Source organism: Lynx canadensis, chromosome A3 (genome assembly GCF_007474595.2).
Source record: "Lynx canadensis isolate LIC74 chromosome A3, mLynCan4.pri.v2, whole genome shotgun sequence".
NCBI lineage: Eukaryota > Metazoa > Chordata > Mammalia > Carnivora > Felidae > Lynx > Lynx canadensis.
The window spans coordinates 79,660,596-79,684,849 of NC_044305.1; the positions used below are offsets into that span (position 1 = coordinate 79,660,596).

The 24,254-nt window shown below is 43.5% G+C and overlaps 1 protein-coding gene and 1 non-coding gene across 2 annotated transcripts; both read left to right on the top strand.

Moving 5' to 3' along the window:
* The first annotated feature begins 3,053 nt into the window (after positions 1-3,053).
* LOC115510624 (ferritin light chain-like) lies at positions 3,054-5,149 on the top strand. The gene has a single exon (XM_030310681.1). It carries the CDS (start codon positions 4,740-4,742, stop codon positions 5,091-5,093), a length of 354 nt encoding a protein of 117 aa, XP_030166541.1. The 5' UTR covers positions 3,054-4,739; the 3' UTR covers positions 5,094-5,149.
* Positions 5,150-19,866: 14,717 nt separating this feature from the next.
* LOC115511313 lies at positions 19,867-19,972 on the top strand. The gene has a single exon (XR_003967985.1). It is a non-coding gene; the product is annotated as a U6 spliceosomal RNA (small nuclear RNA).
* Positions 19,973-24,254: the final 4,282 nt, after the last annotated feature.

The following is a 24,254-nucleotide window of genomic DNA, read 5'->3' on the forward strand; positions in this document are numbered from 1 at the left end:
GAGCACCATGTTGGGTTCTGTGCTGACAGTGCAGGGCCTGCTTGGCATTCTCTCTTCTCCCTCTCATTCTCTGTTCCTCCCTTGCTGTCTCTGTCTCTCTTTAGGTACATAAACAAACTTGAAGAAAATGTAAAAAATTCTTAAAAGTGCTTTCCCATTTAGAGTCTTGAAAGAGGAGTATCAGTATTTATTTATGCTTCCATTTGTGGTGAGTAGAGAGAATTTAGGACAAAAGCAGCAACTTTTTAATTTTTTTGAGTATAGTTGTTACACAATGTTAGGTTCGTTTCAGGTGTAACTTAGTGATTAAATTTCTCCTTACATTACGCTCTGCTCACCCTGAGTGTAGCTTCCATCTACCACCATGCAACACTATTACAATAGCATCCACTATATTCCCTGTGCTGTACTTTTATCTCCAGGAATTTTATTCATTCCATAATTGGAAGCCTGTATCTCCCACTCCCCTTCCCTCATCTTGTTTCTCTTCCCACCCTCTTTCCTCTGGCAACCATCAGTTTGTTCTCTGTGTTCATGGTCTATTTCTGCTTTTCGTTTATTCATTTGTTTTTTAGATTCTACGTCTAAGTAAAATCACATGGTATTTGTTTTTCTTTGACTCATTTCACTTACCGTTATACTCTCTAGGTCCATCTATGTTGTCACAAATGGCAAGATCTCATTGTGTTTTATGGCTGAGTAATATTCCACTATGTGTATATACCACATCTTCTTTATCCATTAATCTATGCATAGCCCCTTGAGTTGCTTCCATATCTTAACTGTTGTGCAGTAAGCATAGGGGTGTGTAGATATTTTTGAATTCGTGTTTTTATTTTCTGTAGGTAAATATCAGTAGTGGAATTATATGGATCATACGGTATTTGTATTTGTAATTTTTTGAGGAATCTCATATACATGTATGCATGTACCAATTTGCATTCCCATCAATGATGCATGAAGATTCCTTTTTCTCTGCATCCTTGTCAACACTTGTTATTGTCATTTTGATTCTAGCCAATGAAGTGATACCTCATTCTGGTTTTGGTTTGCATTTCCCTAATGATGACACTGAGATACTGAGCATCTTTTCATGTGTCTTTTGGCCATCTGTGGGTCTTCCTTGGAAAAATGTCCATTCGTGTTCTCTGCCCATTTTTAATTGGATTATTTTTTTGGTGTTACAGAAGTTCTCTCTCTCTCTATATATATATTTTTTAAATTTTTTTTAATGTTTATTTTTGAGACCGAGAGAGACAGAGCATGAACAGAGAAGGGTAGAGAAAGAGAGAGGGAGACACAGAATCCGAAGCAGGCTCCAGGCTCTGAGCTGTCAGCACGGAGCCCGATGTGGGGCTTGAACTCACAAGCTGTGAGATCATGACCTGAGCCGAAGTCGGACACCCAACTGACTGAGCCACCCAGGCGCCCCTCTCTCTCTATTTTGGATTCTAACCGTTTTCTGGTTATATCATGTGCAAATGTTTTCTCTTATTCAGTAGGTTGCCTTTTTTTGTTTTGTTGATGGTTTCTTTTGCTTCTTATTTTGGTGTAGCTTCTATAGTTAGTTTTTGATTTGTTTCGCTTGCCTGAAGAGACATATTAGAAAAATGTTGCTACGGCAGATGTCAAAGAAATTATCTATATTTTCTTCTGGGAGTTTTATGGTTTCAGATCTCACATTTAGGTCTGTAATCCATTTTGAGTTTAATTTTTGTGTGTGTGGTGTAAGAAAGTGGTCCAGTTTCAGTCTTTTACATGTAGCTGTCCAGTTTTCCCAACACCATTTATTGAAGAGACTTACCCTTTCTCCATTGTATATTCTTGTCTCTAAAGCAGCATCTTAAAGACTGTATTATCCTACCCCATGTCTATTTGGGGGTTTGTGTCCTTTTTTTAGCAACAGGATATACTGGGTTTTAAACCTTTACATGTTGCCTTTGGCTCTATCATGGCACCAACCGATCTTTGAGTTCACGAAACCCTCCCTTGGTGCCTACGAGATGGATTCTCCCCTGAACCTCCACCTCATGGATGTAAGCATCACCATCTAATTCACTCTTTGAGAACTACTCACCTGAGCTCTAGCAGAAATGTGTTTGGACCTTTTTCACGGCTACTCCCAAGTCATGTCGATTTTAAGTTTGAAGTTCAAGGCTGAATGAACATTGCCAGGGTTTAAATTTCAACGAACCCAAACAGGCGTTAAAAGGGAAAGGATGAAGGAGACATCCCTGGCCCTGGTTTCCTTTCTTTAGTTGGTCAAGGGAGAATGGAACAGAAGGGCAGGAAGGGAATACTCTGAGTCACTTGGAAATTGAATCCAGAATTAAAGCCCCTTCCCCTTCCCCCCAGGTATGACCATCTGCTTTGCTACTCCTGATTGACAGTGGTCTGGAATATTTGGTGTTCCGGGTTGTCTTGGTCCCCTCAGATGCAGAAAGAGAAAAGATGCATTTATTAAGGCAAAGGATGACTTATTTTCACTTCCAAGAAAGCTGAAATGAATAAAGCCTTTACTTGGGCCAAATTTAGTGTGATTTGCCTTCTTAATGAAAAATGTCAGATGAAGTAAAAATTCTTGTGTAGAACAGTTGAAAACAAATACTTCATGAGCTGGGCTGTGGGAATTACTGGATAAATTTTCCTTGATGTTAATTGTATATTGGATATACGTTTTATTTTTATTTTTTTAAATGTTTATTTCTGAGAGGGAGAGACAGTGCAAGTAGGGAAGGGGCAGAAGGAGAGGGAGACAGATTCTGAGGCAGGCTCCAGGCTCTGAGCTGTCAGCACAGAGCCTGATGTGAGGCTCGAACTCACAAACCATGAGATCGTGACCTGAGCTGAAGTCGGATGCTTAACCGACTGAGCCACCCAGGCACCCGTTTTATTTTTTTTAATATTTATTTATTTTGAGAGAGACTGCACGAGCTGGGGGATGGGCAGAGGGAGAGGGAGAGAGAGGGAGAATACCAGGCAGGTTCCGTGCTGTCAGTGCAGAGCCCGACGTGGGGCTCAATCTCACAAACCATGAGATCATGACCTCAGCTGAAATCCAGAGTCAGATGCTTAAATTGGTTATATGCTTTAAATGCTAGGAACATCTGCCACATAATCTTGAAGCTGAACTTCACCTTGTTAGAGTTAACAGTAAATCTGAAAAATTAAAGTATTTGTCCTGATTCACTTAGGTCTCAAAGTAATACTTTGAAAAGGTAGAGGCCAAGAAAGAGGCATTTTAATACTTAAGGAGCCAAAAAATCTTGTCACATTGTATATAAAGTGTATTTGTTAATTTTAACCTGTAATATTTTATTTACCACTAAAATCCATTCAATATGATTTATGTCAGTTGTATGATATGCCTCAATGGCAGAGATATTAAAGTGTAAACTATTACTCCTTAGAATAATTGAAATGCAACATTAGCGTGTGTATTCCATGCATATATAGAAAGTTTTAAAACACTTAAATTGGAAAGTGGAATCCTACTTAGGTGTATTTCCTTCTTTTCCATCACTCTCTGTGGTTAGCAATTTCCACCCAAGCAACCGTGGTGGCTTTTGAGCTCTGGTAGTTGCTTTCTTCCTGCCTAGTGTGCATTGTGAAAGGGGAGGTATATTGATTGTGCCGAGGCAACAAAAGTAGAGTTTTTAATTTGATTGTAATCCAAGGGCTTATTTCTAAGAGGCCTGGCAGTTGAACAAAGGTGCTTGCAGTTTCCTGACAGCTGTTCCACATCAGGGGAATGTTCTCGTCCTACTTTAGCAGTAAGCCTTGGGAAGAACTTACATCCCAGCAAGGGCTTCACGGTGCCCTGGAGACCTACTGTCCTGGGACACGCCTTTTCCTGGCCTGTCTTCAACTAAACTCTCTCCTGGCTCATCATCAAGTCCTTCCCCAGATTGGCTTTCTTAACCTTTCTTTGAAATGTCATCAGTAACCCTGATCCTGGCACCAACTTTATCACTTCTTCTTTAACTATCAGAAGAGTACAAAATGAAAACATATCCTGCCCTTGGTTTGGGTTCTTCCAGAAATAGACCTCTAGAGAAGGATTCCGTGCACAATTAGTTTCTTGGGTACATGTTCTGTGAGAAGGTGATGTTGGGAAGAAAGGCAGCCAATAAGGAGTGTGTGTTAAGCCAACTGCCAGCATGGATCTGGAGCTCAATCCCATGGGACATCTGTGGAGAAGAACAGTGTGGAAAGTATGCCCCAGAATGATCCCTCTTAAGGCCTGAGGGGGCTGGGCTCTTGTTTACAACAGCTTTATTGACGTATAATTTTCCCACCAGGATAGTGACCCATTCTAAGTGTGTGGTGATTTTTGGCCGATTAGAGTGTGCTGTAACTTGCACTGCAATCCACTACAAAAATAATTTGGTTTCCTGCAGTATGCCCCACGGATCTGTCTCTTGCTTCAACAGTGTCTGGATGGAACGGATGCAGGGACACCCCTTCTACCAGCCTCCCGACCACCCTCCAACCTTTTTTCCAGTCACAACCTTTGGAGCCATCTTCTCGGCCATCCTTTGCCTCTGGGACTGGCCAACACCCTATTTTGAGCTTAGCTCCTTCTTACCCATCAACCATGAGCTCCCCGGATTCCTCAGAATTATTTCACCGAGGTGGAGGGGGCTGTCAACCTCCTGGTCAACACGCATCTGCAGACCTCCTACACCTACCTCTCTCTGGGCTTCTATTTTGACCATGACAATGGGAATCTGGAGGGCATGGGTCACTTACTTCCATGTGTTGGCAAGGGTGCAAGGGTGTGGAGTGTCCCCGGAAGTTGCAAAGTCAACCAGGCAGCCACACCCTCTACCGGGACCAGGACCAGGCAGAAGCTGTTCCAGGATGAGAGTAATAAAACCCTGGATGCCACAGACACCGCCCCGGTTCTGGTGAAGAATCTGAACCGGGCCCGTTTGGCTCTGCGTGCCCTGGGTTCTGCCTGCGCGGGCCCCCATCTCTGTGACTTCCTGGAGGACCAGGATGAGAAGGGGATCAAGAAGACGGGTGACCACCTGACTCACACCTGCAGGCGGGATGGCCCCCAGGCTGGGCTGGGCGAGTATTTCTTCTAAAGGCTCGCCCTCAAGGGGCATCTGGGTGGTTCAGTCAGTTAAGTGTCCGACTTCGGTTCAGGTCATGATCTCAGGTCATGATCTCATGGTTCCTGAGTTCCAGCCCTGTGTCAGGCTCTGTGCTGATGGCTCAGAGCCTGGAGCTTGCTTCAGATTCTAGGTCTTCCTCTCTCTCTGCCCCTCCCCCGCTCACCCTCTGTCTCTATTCATCTCTCTCTCTCTCTCTCTCTCTCTCTCTCTCAAAAATAAATAAATATTAAAAAAATAAAAAATAAAAATAAATAAAGTCTCGTCCTCAAGCATGACTAGAAGCCTCTGAAGCCCGGCAGCCTTTGAGGGGCCTCTCTGGCATGCAACCCCCGGACCAGGGCTTGTGCCCAAGCCTCTCCCTGCAGCCACCAGGCAGCTTTTTAACCACCCTGGAGCCCTGTCCCAAGCCATGGACCAAATGGAAACAAAGCTGTTTGCAGCGTGCCGTGCGTGCACATACACACAGGTTTCTAGTCTTAATCATTCTTTTACTTAGCCCTCTATAGAACTTTTTTATTTTGGCCATCCTTTTTCTTTTTTAATTTTCAAAAAGCAATATCTTGTTTATTACTCTGCTTTCCATTGCAGCCTGTTCTTTGTGGATGCAGTGACTTAGAAGAGTTAGTCCTGTTTTATTTTGATAATTCTTAGTGAAGTATCTCAGGCCTTAGTTAGCTGGTTTTCACTTTAATTTTCATGGAAGAGAATACGAAGTGATCCTTGGCCATTTCTGTGAATGAATGCGCTGAACTGACTTGTGTCACTTCCTGGGAACTGTTTCTTTTCAGGGCCATTCATCCCAAAGACCACTTCCTTGCATGGGGAGGCTGAGTGAGGGTGTGTATGAGTAGTGTCCTGGTAGAGGCTGATACCCTTTCAGGGACTGAGCAGGTGGGAGACAGGTAGGCTGGAGACCAGATGCTGGAGCTGCCTTTCCTCCTTTTTGCTTTGGGTCTATTTCATCGTGTACCACTCAGCTTCTCCTGCCAACCAGAACATTGTATCTCTGTCTAGGAAACATTTCTTAGCGTATAAGCATCTGAGCTCATGCTGACCCAACTGTGTGTGTGTGTGTGTGTGTGTGTGTGTGTGTGTGTGTGTGTGTGTTTGGATGGGTTGGGCCAGCTATGATGCAGCCAGCGCCGCAGGAGATCATCCCCACTGCCTCCTGCAAGCTGGGAGACTTTGTGGAGCTCCCCTGTGAATGCTAGCCCCATATCCCTGCAGCTTTCTCTCGACCGTATTCTGGGCTGTGCTTCCCTTCTTTCAGCTTGTCCAGTAATATAATTGCATATATTTCCTATCTTTCAGAAGTGATCTTTCTGTTGACGGTACCATCTTTGTTGCCAACGCCACTTTGGGTTTCTTCATTTTTGTATCCCGTTATTGTCATTTCAAGGTGATTTTAGTAGTAGGAGGAGACAAACACTGCCCACTCTCCTGAATTGGGGTCCCCAGCTCGGTTTCTCATAGCCAGGGAGGTGGCCTTGGGAAGAGGGCTCTGGGTTTGGTTCACAGACAGCCAAGCCTGCCCAGGCAGCACTCCCTCAGCTGCCAAAAATTGCTACGTGGGTGGGAAGTGATCAAGCCGTCCCAGCCTCACTCTGGCCCCACCCCAAGTCTCCTTGGGCAGTAGAGAAATGTTCAACCCTCGCCTCCTTTGAATCAGTAGCCTTCTGGGCTCTTCCTGCTGTTGTTCAAGGGTTCAAGGCACTGAGGTCAGAATTCCTTTTTTTCCACTTGTCCCACCTCATTGCAAAATGTGGCACAGTGATGAAGTGTTAACTAATCATTGGATAATTTGTTTCCAGTCTGTGGGGTGGAGAGAAGAGAATGAAAACAGAGTTTTGCTGGCTCAGCACAAAGACAGCCAACGGGCAGGCTTGCCGGGGCCTAGCAGAAAACCTAACTGGGTGGAGGGAGACCCAGGAGCCAGATGACAGGTGCCAAGGTCCAGCACAGTGACAAGGTGGAAGTCCTGTCTGTTTTGCTCATTGGAAACTTGAGGACCAACCTGCAGTCAGCCAGGAGGCCAGGGCTACAGATTCTCAGCAATAGCCTTTGATCTGCTGTTACCCTCCAGGTTGATGAGATAGGAGAAACCCAGAGAAGCACAAAGATAAAGAAGATAAGCAAATGTAGGCAAACCTCAACTGCTTAGATAGCAGTAATGTCACACTGACTTATCCTCTGTGGGATATAAGAAAGGATTGGTGGACACTGAGGGTTGAAGTTGTCAAGCTTAAGGTTGGTGGGAAATACCTTTATTTATTTGATTGTGAAAGCCTCCAAAAGTGAGTCACCGAGGAAGGAATGAAAGAGGAGGGGCTGTGATGCACTGTCAAGAAAGCTAAGAACTTTCCCACTTGCTGAGTCCTGCTGGGTTGAAGAACAAGACAGAAGACGCAGAACAACATCATGGAGAGCCCGCTGGCCCATGAGGCTGTGGGGCAGCATTTCATGGCAGGAGGCAGCCTGACTTGCTCTTCCACCTCCAGAAACTACAGAGGTGCTTATTGAAATGGGTACCAGCCCAGTCCCTGCAAGTGAGGACCTGCTGAACAAAAAGGCATATCCTACATCCTAGGATATAGTATTCTAGTATCCTAGGATACCACATCATTGTACACAAAAATATTCTCTGCCTTATCCAAAGTTTGGATGTTTTTCCCTGCTGGTAGACCAATCCAGTAAGTTACTCTTCTGAGATGGATTGCTTTGTTTGGAGAAATCTTGCACTTAGAAAACTTTAAATTCAAGGGCACCTGGGTAGCAGCTCAGTCGGTTAAATATCCAACTTTTGATTTCATGGTTTGTGGGTTCAAGTCCCACTTCTCTGTCTCCCTCTCTCTCTCTCTCTCTTTGCCCCTCCCCTGCTCGTGCTCTCTCCCTCTCTCTCAAAAATAAATAAACAAACTAGGGGCACCTGAGTGGCTCAGTTGGTTAAGCGTCCAACTTCGGCTCAGGTCATGATCTCAGAGTTCACGAGTTCAAGCCCCATGTTGGGCTATGCACTGACAGTTTATGGGTTCGTGCCTACATCAGGCACTGTGCTGACAGCTCGGAGCCTAGAGCCTGCTTCAGATTCTGTGTTTCCCTCTCTCTCTACCCCTCCCCTGCTTGTGCTCTATCTCTCTCTCTCTCTCAAAAATTAAAAAAAAAATATTTAAAATAAAAATAAACAAACAAAAAACTGCCCCAAAAACATAAAATTAAAAAATAATTAAAAAATTTTTAATTTTGAATTAATTTTTGACTCACAGAAAAGTTGTAGTTTGGACCCATCTACCCGCACCCAACTTTCCCTGATGTTAACACAGCCACGTTGCAATGATCACAATTGGCACTAGATGAACCAACAATAGGAAATAAATATTCTCTTACCTACACTACAGGTCTTTAATTTTACCATTTTTGCCCTCACTAATGCCCATTTTCTGTTCCAGGATCCTGTTCAAGATCCCACTTGTTCTTGAACTCCTCTAGTCTATTGCAGTTTCTTCATGTTTCTTTGCCTTCTATGACTTTAATACTTTTGAAGAGTATTTTTGAGGAGTCGAATGTCCTTCAATTTAGGTTTGTCTGCTGTGTTCTCGCAATTAGAATGAGGTTGTGTATTTTGGGCAAGAATGCCACAGAAGTGATGTTTTGTCCTTCTCAGTGCATCATAGTGAGGGTTAATAATGTCTGATTCCTGGTCATTTTAATATGTTGACTGGGTTTCTCACCTTTGTAAGGTGCTGTCTTTCTCTTTGCAGTTAAGAAATATCTTGGGGGACATTTGTACATTGAAAAGTTTGTACCGGGGCACCTGGGTGGCTCAGTTGGTTCAGCATCCAACACTTGGTTTCAGCTCAGGTCATGATGTCACGGTTCATGGGTTCGAGCCCCGTGTCAGGCTCTGCGCCCGCTTGAGATCTTCTCTCCCTCCCTCTGTCTCTGCCCCTCCCTGGCTCGTGTGTGCTCTCTAAATAAATAAATAAATAAACTTAAAAAAAAATAAAAGCTTGTACATTTAAAATGTACAGATAGGGGCACCTGGGTGGCTTAGCCGGTTGAATGTCTGACCTCAGCTCTGGTCATGACCTCACAGTTAGTGAGTTCAAGCCCCGAGTCAGACTCTCTACTACTGTCTGCTGTCATTGCAGAGTCTGCTTTGGATCCTTTGTCTCCCTCTCTCCCTCTGCCCCTCCCCCATTTGTGTTCTCTCTCTCTCTCTCAAAAATAAATAAACATGTAAAAAATATTTTTTTAAATGTCCAGATAATTAAATAAGCTAATGTGTGGGAAGTGCTTGGAGCCTGGCGTGTAGTAAGTGCTCAGTGAATGGTGGCTGTTGGTTTTTTCATCATCATTGTTGCTCCCTCTGTTCCTGTTCTTTCTCTCGTTTTCTTCCTCTGGTTTGGCTCCTTCTGTTCCTTCATTATCCTCTGCATCCCATGCTGATCCACCTCTTGCTGGTCACTTCCTTGCAGTGTGGTTAGCACTCTCATTCAAAATATCTGAAGCTTCCAGAAGGGCACAGAAGGTTGAATGCTCCTCAGCACGTGGGGATCAGTGCAGGGCAACAGCCTACTGTTACTGCAGGTCAGGGGCAGAGCCCCTGTGGAACGGGAGGAAGGGTTCAACTGTCTTTGCAGAATGTGTTTACTTCGAGGTGTCCGTGGCTGGGGCGGAAATTCCCCCACATCCCTTGTGGTGGGAGTCTGGACCAGAACCTGAGGACCCACAGTCCCTTTCCTCGTGGTCCTGGAATGGTCCAGAGGTGGACCTCCTCCCATAAAAGCTGGTGGAGTTTTCTCCAACAAGGGGGTGGTTTGCAGCGCTGGGCGACTTTTAGGGGTCACACCGGAGGAGGAGGGTCTGGTCATGGGTAGAGGGAGCAGCAAAGTCTCATGTGGGGGAGGCCTGCATTTTCTTCCCACACCGGGCAAGGAGGCCCAAGTTAAAGTAACCTCGTTCCCTCTAGATGAGAGCAGGGGCTCCTCAGCCAGGGTCAGGAGATGTCAGTGTGCTCAAGGATAGCCTGCTATGAATTGCTTTCCAGGAGGTTCCTTGTCCTACTCTAGCACATAGTGCTTTATTTACAGAACGGCTGTTCTTGGCAGCTTTCTTGGCCTTCCAGACTCTTCCTCTATTTTAGAGCATTTGGGCTCTATTTTTACTCAGCGAGGAGAAGTTTCCCATGTTTGAAAACAGCTGCCATGTAGAGGACTGTTGAAACTACTATTTTTGCCTGCCCAAAATGCCTTCCTCCATCCTTCTCCTGGAGATGGGTGGAGCCCCAGGACTGGTGAGCTGGGCATGTGATCAAGCAGGGCCTGTTGGAATCCTCTGGGGCTGGGAGAGGGGAGCTGTTTTTCTCGGGGTTGCTAAATGGGGTTACCCCACCAGCTCCCTGACTATCTGCAGAAAGTTTCCCATTGGCAAAAGACAACACCCATGGAAACAGAAAAATGGGAGTGAAGAGAGCAAAGGTGACTCAGGACAGTATGGAGCCCTGGATCCACTGCCATCCCATCCTCACCACCCTTTGAGCCAGTACATTCCCATTTTTGCTCAGGCTTGCTGGAGTTGGGTGTCTTGGGCCTGGCTGATATCATGAAAGCCTCACTCCTTTCCTGAGTTTTAGGTTGAGGCCACTGCGAGTGCCTCTAGATTCCTACCCTGAGGCACTGGTTGGCAGCTGGGGATGGGAGTTGTCTTAGGACAAAGAATTTGGGTGGAGAAACTTAGGAAGCTGGGTAGGCCTTCCTTTCTCCCAGGGTCTATTCAGTGCAGGTCTGGAGATCCCTGGGCAAGACAGTTTACAGCTTCTCTTTCAGGGTTGGGTCAATAGGCTCTGTTCCTGTGTTTGCCTTGAAGAGCCAACAAAACCAAAAGGTAGAGGTGTGTGTGTGTGTGTGTGTGTGTGTGTGTGTGTGTGTGTGTATTTGCATGTGCAAAAAAATCCAGTTCCTTGGGAGAAGATGCTGGTGGGGTGGGAAAAGATGGGGCAGGGGGAGGTGTTTAGGTGCCCATACAACCCGAGTGTAGGGGGTGGGTCCACTCTGTGGGGTCATATGGTCAAGGGAGGAAGAACCTGGGTCCAGACCCTGACTCCGCCATAGTGGGGTAGTAAATAACCTGGCCCAGCTTCGAGGGGGACAGTGGATGGATGCTCATTAGAAAGTTCTGTGTGGCAAGCTGCCCCGGACTTTCCTGGGCCTGAGCAAGCTGAGCCCCAGCAGCACAGCTGCAGAGGTTGGAACAGCCAAAGGACAATTCCCTGCTTTTATGGTCACGTGATCATTCTTTCAAAAATGCACTTGGCGGGGTGCCTAGGTGATTCAGTTGGTTAAGCATCTGACTTCAGCTCAGAACATGACCTCGTGTTTCGTGGGTTCGGGGCTCGCATTGGGCTCTGTGCTGACAGCTCAGAGCCTGGAGCCTGCTTCAGATTTTGTGTCTCCCTCTCTCTCTGCCCCTCCCCTGCTCATGCTGTCTCTCTCTCTCTCTGTCTCTATCAAAAATAAATAAACATTAAAAAAAATTTTTTTTAAATGCACCTGGAGTTGGTGGACGTGGGAAGGTGAGACCTCCATGCCTCTTGGGGGTCCGGCTGTGTGTCAAGCTCTCAGCTGCAGAGAGGGAAGTTCTGTGAGCCTGCACACTGTGCTCTACCCATCCTAATCCTGGTTTCTTTACCCATCAGGAAAGTGAGGCTTAAGAAGTATGTCAGCCCAAGTTCACACAACTAGCAAGTGTGAAACCAGTATTTATACTTGGCCCTCCGACTCCAAAGCCCAGGAGCTTTATCCTGCTGTGGGACTCTCTTCCTAGGCCTTCCAGAAAAGAATTTGGGAGACTATTGTGATCCAATAAAGTGGCACTGGTGCTGTGGCATTTCTGCTAGTCCTTAGCCATGAACTTTGGCCTTTGACTCTGCTGTCCAGGGATTTTTGCCTCCGTCGCTGCTTCGCTCAGGTTTTATCATCACAGAGTCATCACCACGTCCCATCCCGGTGACTCACTATGCAAAGCCTGGTGTTCTACTCACAGACTTACCTTGTTTGTCGAAGGTTTGTGGTCACTGAGAAGTGTTATTAGGTGAGACCTATAGAGCATGTGATCTTTTAATTTCAAATAGGCAGTGAAAGGTAAAGCAGAATAGTGATTGCCTAGGGGTTGGAGGTGCTGGTGGAGGGAAATGGGACATGCCTACTAAGGAATGTGGGATTTCTTTGGGGGATGATGAAAATGATCTAAAATTCATTGTGATAATCATTGCACAACTCTGTGGATACAATAAAAACCATTGACTTCTACACTTTAAATAGGCAAATTGTATGGTGTGTGAGTTATATCTCAAGAAAGTTGTTAAAAAAATAAAATTTCACTGGGGCATCTGGGTGACTTAGTTAAGCATCTGAGTCTTGATTTTGGCTCAGGTCATGGTCTCACGGTTTGTGAGATTGAGCCCTGTGTCAGTCTCTGGGCTGGTAGCACAGAACCTGCTTGAGATGCACTCACTCTCTCTCTTTCTGCCCCTCCCCCCTCAAAATAAATGAATATTAAAAAAAAAAAAAAAGGAGCGAAAGAAAGAGGAAAAGTTAGAGTGGCCCTCAAAAGGTCTCCAGAGAGGGGAGAAAGAAAAAGCAGGCAAGTGTTTGTTTCACATGGTTGCTAACTCTTTATTATGTCCTTTCTGTGTATCATATCCCAACCTTTTACTGGACCACCTGCCTATGCAAAGATAACCTGAAGATAGCTAAACACCCTGCCACAGGTGCTGGCCTTTTACCTAGAGGACTCCCCGAATCACTTCTTGTCCAACTCCAGTTGCCTCTGTTCTTGACTTTGGTATCTGTCCCAGTTCTGCATTTAATGATTCATTTTGAAACCTGAATCTTAGCATGAGCCATTTAGACTGGAGTCTGGCATTCCATCGCCACCACTTCCTATGGCCACAGTGTGTGAGAGGCATTTCTACTTCCTGCTGTACGCTGTAGGCCAACCAGCCAGGTTGTGTCCTGCTTGTTGTCTCTTCCGGTGGAAGGAGACTAAAAATTATTCTAGAGACTGGCTTGCTTCTTGACGCCTCCAAGTGTCTAAACTTAGTGACTTGCTTGAAATCAATAGACTACAGCAGAGATAATAAGATGTCACTTCCATGATTTAATTCTAAATGATTGTGACTCCTGTCTTGTTAGTAAACTCTCTCTTCCTAGTTTTTTTTTTTTTTTTAATTTTTTTTTCAACGTTTATTTATTTTTGGGACAGAGAGAGACAGAGCATGAACGGGGGAGGGGCAGAGAGAGAGGGAGACACAGAATCGGAAACAGGCTCCAGGCTCCGAGCCATCAGCCCAGAGCCTGACGCGGGTCTCGAACTCACGGACCGCGAGATCGTGACCTGGCTGAAGTCGGACGCTTAACCGACTGCGCCACCCAGGCGCCCCTCTCTTCCTAGTTTTAATGAAGCAAGCTGCCATGTTGGACAGGCCTATGTGGCAAGGAACTGAGGGTGGTCTCTAGCCATCTGCCAACTAGGAAATGAGGCCTTTAGTCTAACAGTCCTCAAGGCAGTGAATCCTACTAACAACCACATGAATGAGCTTAGAAGCCATTCTTTCCCCAGTTGAGTCTTCAGATGAGACTGTAGACCCTAGGCCAACACCTTGACTGCAGCCTTGTGAGAGACCATGAAGCAGAGGATTCAACTGAGCTGCGCCTAGATTCCTGACCCTCAGAAACTGAGATAATAAATGTATGTGGTTTGAAGGCACTAAATTTTGATATAATTTGTTACTCAACATGAAATAACTAATATAGTGTGTATGTGGTTTTTGTTTTATGCTCTCCACCAAGGGATGAATGTACAATGAAACTAGAGAAACTTACATTTCTGGGCCCCTCACTTGCATAAGCCCCTTGCATGGCCCTGGGAGAGTCCCTAGCAATGTGTTCATGTAGTCATATGTTTTTATAAAATTTACAGAAAACATTTTAACTGTAATTAGGGCAGGGTCTTCTTACTGCTTCAGCTCTCCCTCCCTCATACTTCCTCTTTTTTTTTTTTAACGTTTATTTATTTTTGAGAGAGAGAGAATACGAGCAGGGGAGGGGCAGAGAGAGGGAGGGAGACACAGAATCCGAAGCAGGCCCCAGGCTCTGAGCTGTCAGCACAGACCCCAACACAGGGCTCGAACCTACAAACCGTGAGATCATGACCTAAGCCAAAGTCGGCCATTTAACCGACTGAGACACCGAGGCGCTCCCATCATACTTCCTCTTGAGTCTGCTGGTGTGGGAATGATTGGGGTATTTTGAGGATATGACTAAGGAGAAGTTGACCTGGAGATACAGTTAGTGGGATTTTGGGGATATATTCATATTGCTAGCTAGTCGTTTTTGTGGAAAGTCATGTTGTTGCCAGGCTGGTACTTGGCAGAGTTAGGATTCAACCTAGGGTTCATCTTATGAACTTAACACAAGTCTGGGTTATACTTAATCTATATACTTATACTAATCTTATACTTACAATTATACTGGATTCTTACACTTAAAGGCATGAGAGTCTGTCCTCAGATATTTGCTTTGTTTGACACTCTTTCCCACCTTTCTGCCTGGTCTGTTACCCTAGTCTTATCACCTATTGCCACCATCCATGTACCCTTTGCTTCATCCATTGAACTCTTGTCTTTGCTAGGCGTGCTTGTGCTCATACTTCTCTCCAGCCCGAAATGGCATCTCCCAAGCACATCTATGTAGATTCTTACTAAGTTTTTGCTGTCTTGATATAAAACATTGACATACGCCACTATGAGAATATTGGTGGCAAACTGGATAATGAGTGTTGTCAATTCAAAGAATAAGATGACACACTGAACAAGAAAACTTGAAAGTCCCTGAAATTATATATAGCTCCTGTACAAAATGAACTTGATAGTTTTCTCCAAATTTGGGAAAAATTCAACAATACATGACATTACAAATAATGAATTGTGAAGCTGAGCTGGAGAAGTTGAAAGTGACTTTTCTAAACTGTTGATGAAAAGCAAGTTTGTTTTGTTTTTTTTTAAGTTCATTTATTTATTTTTGAGAGAGAGACAGCGTGAGTAGGGGAGGGGCAGAGAAAGAGAGAAAGAGAGAGAGAGAAAATCCCAAGCAGGCTCTGCACTGTCACCACAAGCCCAGTGCAGGTCCCAAACTCACGAAACCATGAGATCATAACCTGAACCAAAACCCATAGTCCCAACACTTAACTGACTGAGCCACTCAGGCACCGTGAAAAGCAAGCTTTGATCAAACATGGTAGAGGAAAGACTAAATTATCCTTTTTTTTTCCTATAAAAAAGTATTTCACAAATTTATTGTTATACAGAGTAGCAACCAGACAGTGAGTGGACCAAAAAATGTGGGGAAAAAGTGTTATAGAGATATGTCAGACAGTTTATGAAAGTATGTAATTTTTCTGGGTTTTATGATTCTTGTGTTTCTAAAGTTTACATGTTTTTTTTTTAATTTTTTAACGTTTATTTATTTTTGAGAGAGAGACACCCAAAGCATGAGCAGAGGAAGGTCAGAGAAAGAGAGAGAGACAGAATCTGAAGCAGGCTCCAGGCTCTGAGATGTCAGCACAGAGCCTGACACAGGGCTTGAACTCATGAACCATGAGATCATGACCTGAGCTGAAACTGGATGCTTAACCGACTGAGCCACCCAGGCGCCCCTATATAGTTTTTAATTTGTTGTGATTTTCTTCCTTATTTTAAGGAAACTAATCTTGTGTGAAGTTGGAGTTTTATGTTCTTTGGTGTAAGAGGGACACAAAATTGCATAAGCTTCAGGGTTCACCAAGCCTGGATCTATTCCACTTCTTATCAAGTAGGGAAAAAAATTCCTTGATATAGAGATCAGAAAATTCCTTCTTCTTACTATTCTTTTTTTTTTTTAACTTTTTTTTTTTAAAGTTTATTCATTTACTTAGAAAGAAAAGAACAATGCAAGGGGGAAAGGGGCAGAGAGAGGGGAAGAGAGAATCCCAAGCAGGCTCTGCACTGCCTTCACAGAGCCCAACATGGGGCTCGAACTCACTAACCATGAGATCATGACCTGAGCTGAAATCAAGAGTCGATGCTTAACTGACTGAGCCACCCAGTGCCCCCTTCCTACTTTTCCACCTCTGAGTCCAGCTGTATCTTACATAGCCTTAATAGGGCTCAAAAAGTTTTATCTGAATTTGATTCAACTAAAAATGTTTTGGTTTTGAGGAGAGAAGGCAGAAGAAAACATGATCAAAAATATCTTCTGTCTGAAGGGTAGGTGGATGGAGGGGAAAGTAGAAAATCCTGTGTAAATTGAGAAGGTTCCCAGAATTAGAACCTCAGGTGGAAGTTCTATTCAGAGACACTTCAGTTATTTGAGAGAAAACGCTAATAGTTGACCATATATCAAGGACCCTGCCTGGGCAGGCAGGTAGATTTCATGACATCTGAAGTGTCCTCTTTCAACACCTGGGTGGTGACAGTAGCAGTTCAGGCCCAACTAGAGGAGCTGTACCTAGAGACTGGACTTGGCATTGGGGCAGGGTAGAGACTGGGGGACAGACTCTAGGGTAAATCTAGCCCAGCAGGCAGATCCCTGGCCCTTAAATAGTGTCAGAGAGATCTTGTAAGGAGTGGCTTCTCCACACTTCCCTGCTGGGCAGGTCACTATGACCGCTGTGAGGCTCAGGCAAAACAGAAGGCTGGCCTGAAGAAGGGGATAGCGCTGAAAGGAGCAAAGTGCAATGCCAGACTCTGGGGGAACCAGATGGAATCCTGTGGTTCAAGAGCAGCTTCCGGGCCTGACTTGTGGTCTTGTTGACAATACAAGTCCCGCTGGCACTTAGGCTTTCTGGTTATTTGCCTCCCTTCAGGGGTATGACCGAGTGACCTCAGCCAAATATTTAATAATATCTCATTAAACATAGCTCGACATTCTGAAATTTCAGTTATTTACTGGTTGCTCTGCATGGCAGTTCTCTCTTCCTTAACATAAGGGCAGCTTCTTGAGGCCATCAGAAACAATAGGCTTAAGAGGAAGGCAATGTCCTTCATCTGATCTTTGTCAGTATGCTGGCTCTCATGCTTCTTGCTCCTTACGCTAGCTGAGAAATACTAATAGGAAGCTCTTGAGCAAGGCTTGGGGCCCCAACCATTTCTGACTCTCAGTCCCAATGTGGATGACAGATCACAGTCTGAGAAAGCCTCTCTTATACCAGGGCTGTATTCCTTGGCGTCTCAAAAGATAATTAACTGTTTAAACAAAAACAATAATGATGTATTAGGAGGTTTATAATATAACTAAAAGTAAAATGCATGAAAACGACAGCATAAAGACTTGGAGGGGAGAAATGGAAGTATGCTACTGTATGATTCTTATATGATATGTGAAATGGTATACTATCACTTCATGGTAGATTGTGATAAGATATATGCAATAAACCCAGGGTGCCTGGGTGGTGGCTCAGTTGGTTAAGTATCCGACTTCGGCTCAGGTCATGATCTCACAGTTTTTGAGTTCAAGTCCTGCGTCGGGCTCTGCACTGACAGCTCGGAGCCTGGACCTGCTTCAGATTTTGTGTCTCCCTCTCTCTCTGCCCCTCCCCTGCTCATGCTCTGTCTCTCTCACTCTCAAAAATAAATAGTTAGAAAAAAAATTAACAAAGAGAGATGTTAAGGGAGACAAGACTTTGAGATCTTAGGCCCTGTGCTATAAACCACACCTGCCTGAGCAAAATTAGTCCCAGTGCTACCCAAGACCCTGCACAGGGTGGACCCTGAAAAGTACATTGCTTGTCCCTGGGGACTTGGGAGGGGGCTTATGGTTAGTTTGAGATAAGTGGAGATTGGTGGATTGTTCCTCAAACTTTATTGCTAAGAGGTTTAAGGTATCTAGAAATTCTAGGAATCAAAAAAGTGAAATTCTAGGAATCAAGAAATCTTTTGGATAGTGTGTTCATTCCACTGAAGAGGTCCACTCTAATGTGGCCAAATTCTGACCCATTGATAACATATCAAGGCCAGCAGGTGACAGAATTGCTGTATACCTGGCACTGACTCATTTTTGGTGATATTCCATAGACAGCTACCCTCCACTCCTGGCCAAAGAAGACAGTCTTTGCATGTTAAAATGTGAAAGGATCTGGTGCCAACATGTTCCCTTTTGTTCTCTCTCGAAGCTGCCAGTGATGTGGGTGGCTCTTACCTCTGTGTCCACTACTTCTATGCCCACACTGCTCTCTCAAAGAAGTTTTATGTGTACACACTGGTGTAAGAGCATTTTGTGTGCTACATCAAACTACATCACCATGAGGTCATACTTTAACTTTCATACGCAGATGAGTTTAAGCTACCCCTCAAATGTTCCCCAGGTGTTTTTGGGAATGCCCAGGGTTGCTTTGGAACCAGTCTATTCACATTCTCCTATTCAGTGAAGGAGTTTCTGTGGATGGTGCCCTCATGACAACAGTGAGGACTACATACAGACTATCTTGGGGTGCCCCTTCCACTCATCTCCACCAGAATGAGCAACAGTTCCATGTGCAGAGAATTTTTTAAACCATGGTCAGGCAATACACACACACACACACACACACACACACACACACACACATTCCAAAACAAAACAAAACAAAACAAAACAAAATAGGATTTCTCATAAGAGAACAAGCTCTGAAGAGATATGACTATGCAAAAGCGTAGACATCCTCTTACATTATAATAAGCAATTTAGCTCAAACATTTCCTGATTAAAATTTACATAACATTAATGAACTAGGCAAGTGGTTTCCTGAAAACTAAGGAAGATTCTGAGTCTTCACTTATTGCAAAACAGAAAACTGTTCCCAGCTTTGAAATGATAGTTTATAAGTTTTTGTTTTTCTGCCTCTACCCAGCTCTGGGTAGCCTCCTCCAGCAGTCTCTCAAAGAAGGCATCTCCTCCCAAGCACTTAGTATGGGTCTGGGAACTCAGCCTGAACCATCAGCAGAAACCTTGTTACTCCTCAGCACCTGCTGTAGGTATTCCTACTGCCATCTCCTAGGGCTGCAAGGTCTCTATTATTCCAGAATAATCCATGAAAGGAAGTGCCTCGGTGAGATCTGCGTGCTTGTGCTCAACTTTAGTTTGTAGCGCCTAGGTAGAACGCATCCATCTGCTGGGTGTGGCCTGTGCTAGGATCTGAGAGCTACAGAAATGAACAAGGTAGAACAGGGTGTCATTCCACAAGTTATTTGCTCACTGCAAAGGGAAATATCTGCTGATCAGCACTTTAACCATGCAGTCCAACTTAGTTACTAAGAGTGGGATGCCTGATGTGTGCATTCTGATGAGATGCTCTATGACACAGAAAGCATCACCTGTGAAATAACTTTACCAAAAAGTTTTAACCTAAACCATCCAACTTCGGTATTTAATAGGAAACACAGGTGGTAGAAGAAAACATTAAACTGCATCACACACACACACACACAAACACAATCAGACAGTGGAACATTCTGTAAGACATATGGCCTGCATTTTTCAAAAAGTCAGTATAATAAATAATAAAAATAATTGAGGGATTGTTTTACATTAAAAGAAGCCAAAGAGAAATAACCTAATACAATGTATAAACCTTGATTAGATCCTAGTTGAATAAAACAAAACAAAATCTAGTTGTAAAAGACATTTTGGGGATAGTTTGGGGAAATTAGAATTAGAATTAGGTAATGTTAGTGTTTGCTTTGGTAGCACAGGTACAAAATTGGAATGATACAGGGAAGATTATCATGGCCTCTGTGCAAGGATGACATACAAATTCATGAAGTGTTCCATACTAAAAAAAAAGAATTATAATGTTAGGAAATTATTTTTATTATTGGTAATCTTATTATGGTTATGTAGGTGAATGTCCTTATTTTTAGGAGATGCATGCTGAAATAATTAGTAGTGAAGTGTCTGGATGTATAACTTATTTTCAGATTGTTCAGAAAAAAAGGCAAAAATGTTAACAACTAATGAATATAAATGAAATTCATTCTATCATCCATTTCAACTTTTTGATTCAATAGTTTGACAATTTTCTTAATCAAGCTGAAGAAAAGAAGAAATAGAACATTAACCCCACCAAGTTTTCTTTCATTCCTTATGAACTAAGTGTTTTGGTTTTTAATGTATTTGTTTGTTGTTGTTTTTGTTGTTGTTACTGCTATCAAGAATAGCTACTGGAGTGCCCACAGGGGCAGCAGCAGGAGCCAGGGTTCCATGGAAAAGTGCAGTTGCATTCTCAGCTCCAGCTGGTTCAACCATTAACTAGGTGGTGTAGGGCAGAGAAGAAAACCCTTTCCTTCTACTCTTTTAAGTTCTTGGCTGGAGCCTCTATTACAAAAGACTAATGAATAAGAGAAAACCAAAAACCAAAAAAAGTTGATTAACATGTGTATCTCATGTATATGGGAGAAACTCAGGGAAAAGTAACTCAAAGAGGTGGCTAGAACTTGAGCTTAAATACCATCGTTAGCTAAAACAAAGGAAGTGTGGGGAGGCAAGTTATGGGAAAATGACCAGGATGAGTACAGTCAATAAGGATAAGGTTTATTAATATACATTTAAGTCAGTGCCTTCTCTATTGGTAAGTCTCTTGTGATCTAAAGTCTTCCTTCTCTTTCTGGTACACCCTTACAAATGGAGATTTCCTTTATAAATGTAAATTTCCCTTATAAAATGGTAAATTCTACCCTGCTTTCAGAGTGTCTTCTGTGTCTGCTGTTTCTCAAAAAACATGATCTCAAAATAAACCTTAAACCAAAGAGACATATTTGGGGTGGCATATTCTGGTATTTTTTTCATGCTTATTTATTTATTTTGAAAGAGAGAGAGAGAGAGAGAGAGAGAGAGAGAGAGAGAGAACATAAGCGAGTGTGCACGTGAGCAGGGGAGAGGCAGAGAGAGGGGGAGAGAGAGAACCACAAGCAGCCTCCATGCTGTCAGCATGGAGCCCAATGCAGGGCTCAGTCCCACAAACTGTGAGATCCTGACTTGAGCTGAGATCAAGAGTCAATGCTCAACTGACTGAGCCACCCAGGCACCCCCATATTCTGGTCTCTTACATTGGTCCTTGCTCTGGACTTCAGTCAGCTCCCCTTTACATGTCATTCACTGTGCTCAAGCTTTATAAGCATGATTTCATTAAAAACAAACCAACAAACAAGCAAATTATGCCTGTCTTCAGGAAGCTGATAATCTACTAAGGAGGTCTTTCATCAACAACCTGTAAACCAAGGAGGAAGAAAATCAGTATCATGACAGGCGAATCCAGAAAGAGCCATTAATCCTCTTGGAGGATTTGAGAGGGATTTATGGAAAAGGAAGCTTTTGACTCCCTTTTGAAGGATTTTGGTAAGTGGGAGTAGGGGGAGGAGGCATTCTTGGATGGAGGGCCAGAGTGAGCAAAGGTCCAGATTGTTAAAAGTGCTGGTTAATGTAGCAAAACCATGTTGTCAGGTACCCGTTTTGGAATTGGAGAGTCTGGGAGTTTTGTAATTGTTAGCGAGGTTGAACACTTTGTCCCAGGTTCATGTTCTGCTCCTCCATTTACATTTTGTATATTTGATCTTGGTTCTAGAACTTGTCCTTAGAGCTTGGTCCTAGACCTTGATGTTTCTCTAATTCTGTGACTCACAAAAAGGTCTTCTCTTTTGTTGTCTCCAAAAGAAAATGTTTGCCTAGCAGAGGTGCAGAATTTGCTTTGATTTTAGACACTCCTGATGAGTATTCAGGTGTTTGGCCATCCTACCCTTATTTGATTCAAGATAATTTGAAAAGAAGAGAAAGGAATTCTTGAGCCACAAAGCCCAAATCATGGTTTTTCACAATTTGCTCCAGATGGAGCAAGAAGTTCTGAAGCACAACAATGTGTAAATGATGTTATGTAAAGCTGTTATTTTTTAATTCCAAAGTTATTTTTGTTACTAACTACAGATTTAATAAAATACTGGCCAACTATTGATGGTGTGTCTTAATTAAAAAGTAGAGAGCACAGGTTTGGGAATTAAGCTAACTTGGGTTGGAATCTTGGCTCTCCATTTATTAGCTGTGAGCCCAGGGATGAGTGACTTAGCTTCTCCGAGATTCAATTTTATCTGTAAAATGTGTGTAACTAAAATATAGCCAAGCCTTCCTGGGCAGCTCAGATCTGGCCTCACCAAATAGTGTTGTATTACAAAAAGAAGGAAAAAAAAAACATAAAACTGATTGAGAGAGTATTACAGAATAATCCATTATGTTTCTTTGAAATCGGGACATGTTTTCAAATGATGGGGACTTGTAATTTCTTCCTCCCTTCCTCCCTCCCTTCCTCCCTATCTTCCTCCCTCCCTCCCTGCCTCCCTCCCTCCCTTCCTTCCTTCCTTCCTTTTTTCCTGGCACATAAAATAATGATGTACCTTGCCATTGATTGTATCTTACAGGCAGTGGTGTCTTAGATTAGATGAAATATGGCAGAGTCTGTATTGAGGCTTTCTTGAAGCTATGAAAGAGTAAGTTATACTTCATGTACCTGAACTGAAATATCCTCTCCAAATAGCCCACTCTTTCCCCCAATTCTCCTCTGTAGTAACCATGGCATGTTCCTCTTTTTCTCTCTAGCCTCTTCTTGCAGCCTGCCAGCCCTTGCCAGTCTCCTCCTATCCCTCCTCTCTACCCTCTCTTTTTCTTTACTTTCCCCTTCCAGCTCTTCAGCCCAGCTCCCTCCAGGCCCTCAGAATCTCCATCTCTTTATTTGAATTTAGCCCCTTCTCTCTTGGCTTCTCCATTTCCTGTCCTCAGTAGTGCCCACCAAGGAAAATAAAAAATCCTCCAAGGACTCTACCTTTCTAAAAGGTGAAGAGCAGGCAGGAAATTATAAATACTTAACATTTAACTTTTTGTGTGTGGTTTCATAGATTATAACAATATCTACCTCCTGGGGCTTTTGTGAGGGTTAAAAGAGATAGGGAGTGTAAACATTTGGCATGTTGCGGGCACATGCTAAGAATTCAATCAATGTTAGCTACCATTACTTACTATTGTTATAGAAATAAATGTACAATTAACATTGTAATAACACAGGAAAAGAAAGAAAGGGGGAAAAAAAGACCAAAGGAGAAAGAATCACCCACTGTCTCAACACTGCATATTTTCCTAGTAGCAATATGGCATGGTGAAATTTGATTTTTATGCTTTTCTGGTGACAGAGCATTCTTATGTATGAATCACAGTCCATAAAGGGAGATATAAGAATGAAAAGAAAGTAATTGTGCATTTTTAATGCATTTTAACATGCAGCCTTCTGTGATATATTTAGATCACCACAGAGAGGAACTTACTGTTGTCTTCTTCCTGTATCTAGCATGAATTTCTTTTTCTCTGGTAGAAGACCATTTGACAGAAACTTTTTGAAATTCAAAGGAATGCTACTGCCTTCTATTCTAATGAAGTATTTGAAGAGGGTTGTAAAAAAACTTTAAAAACTAGGATAATAATTTAAAATATGCTTTCCTATTTATAGTCACGGAAGATAGGAGGTAAACTTTGCAGAGTTTAAAATGCAACTTGTGGGGGCATGCAGGTGGTTCAGTCAGTTAAATGTCTGACTCTTGATCTCGGCTTAGGTCATGATCTCACAATTCATAAAATTGAGCCCCACATTGGTCTGTGCGCTGACAGCGTGAAGCCTGCTTGGGATTCTCTCTCCCTCTTTCTCTGCCCCTCCCAGCTCCCGTGCACTCTCTCCCCCTCTCTCTCTCAAATTAAAAAAAATAAATAAATAAATAAACCTAAAAAAAATAATAAAATGCAACCTGTGGTCTTGGTTGTCATTTCACATCACATGATTGGGAATTGGAGAGACTGCCCCGAAGGCTGACAGCCTGCTATAGACTAAACGGCGTCACCGCCCCCTCCCCGTGCACAACCACCCAAATTCATAGGTTGAAGCCCTAACCCGCAATGTGATAGTATTTGGAGTTGGGGTCTTCAGGAGGTGTTTAGGGTTAGATGAAGTCATTAGGATGGGGCCCTCATAGTGGGATAAGTGCCCTCATAAAAAGCACTGGAGAGATCTCTCTTCCTACGTGCACCGAAG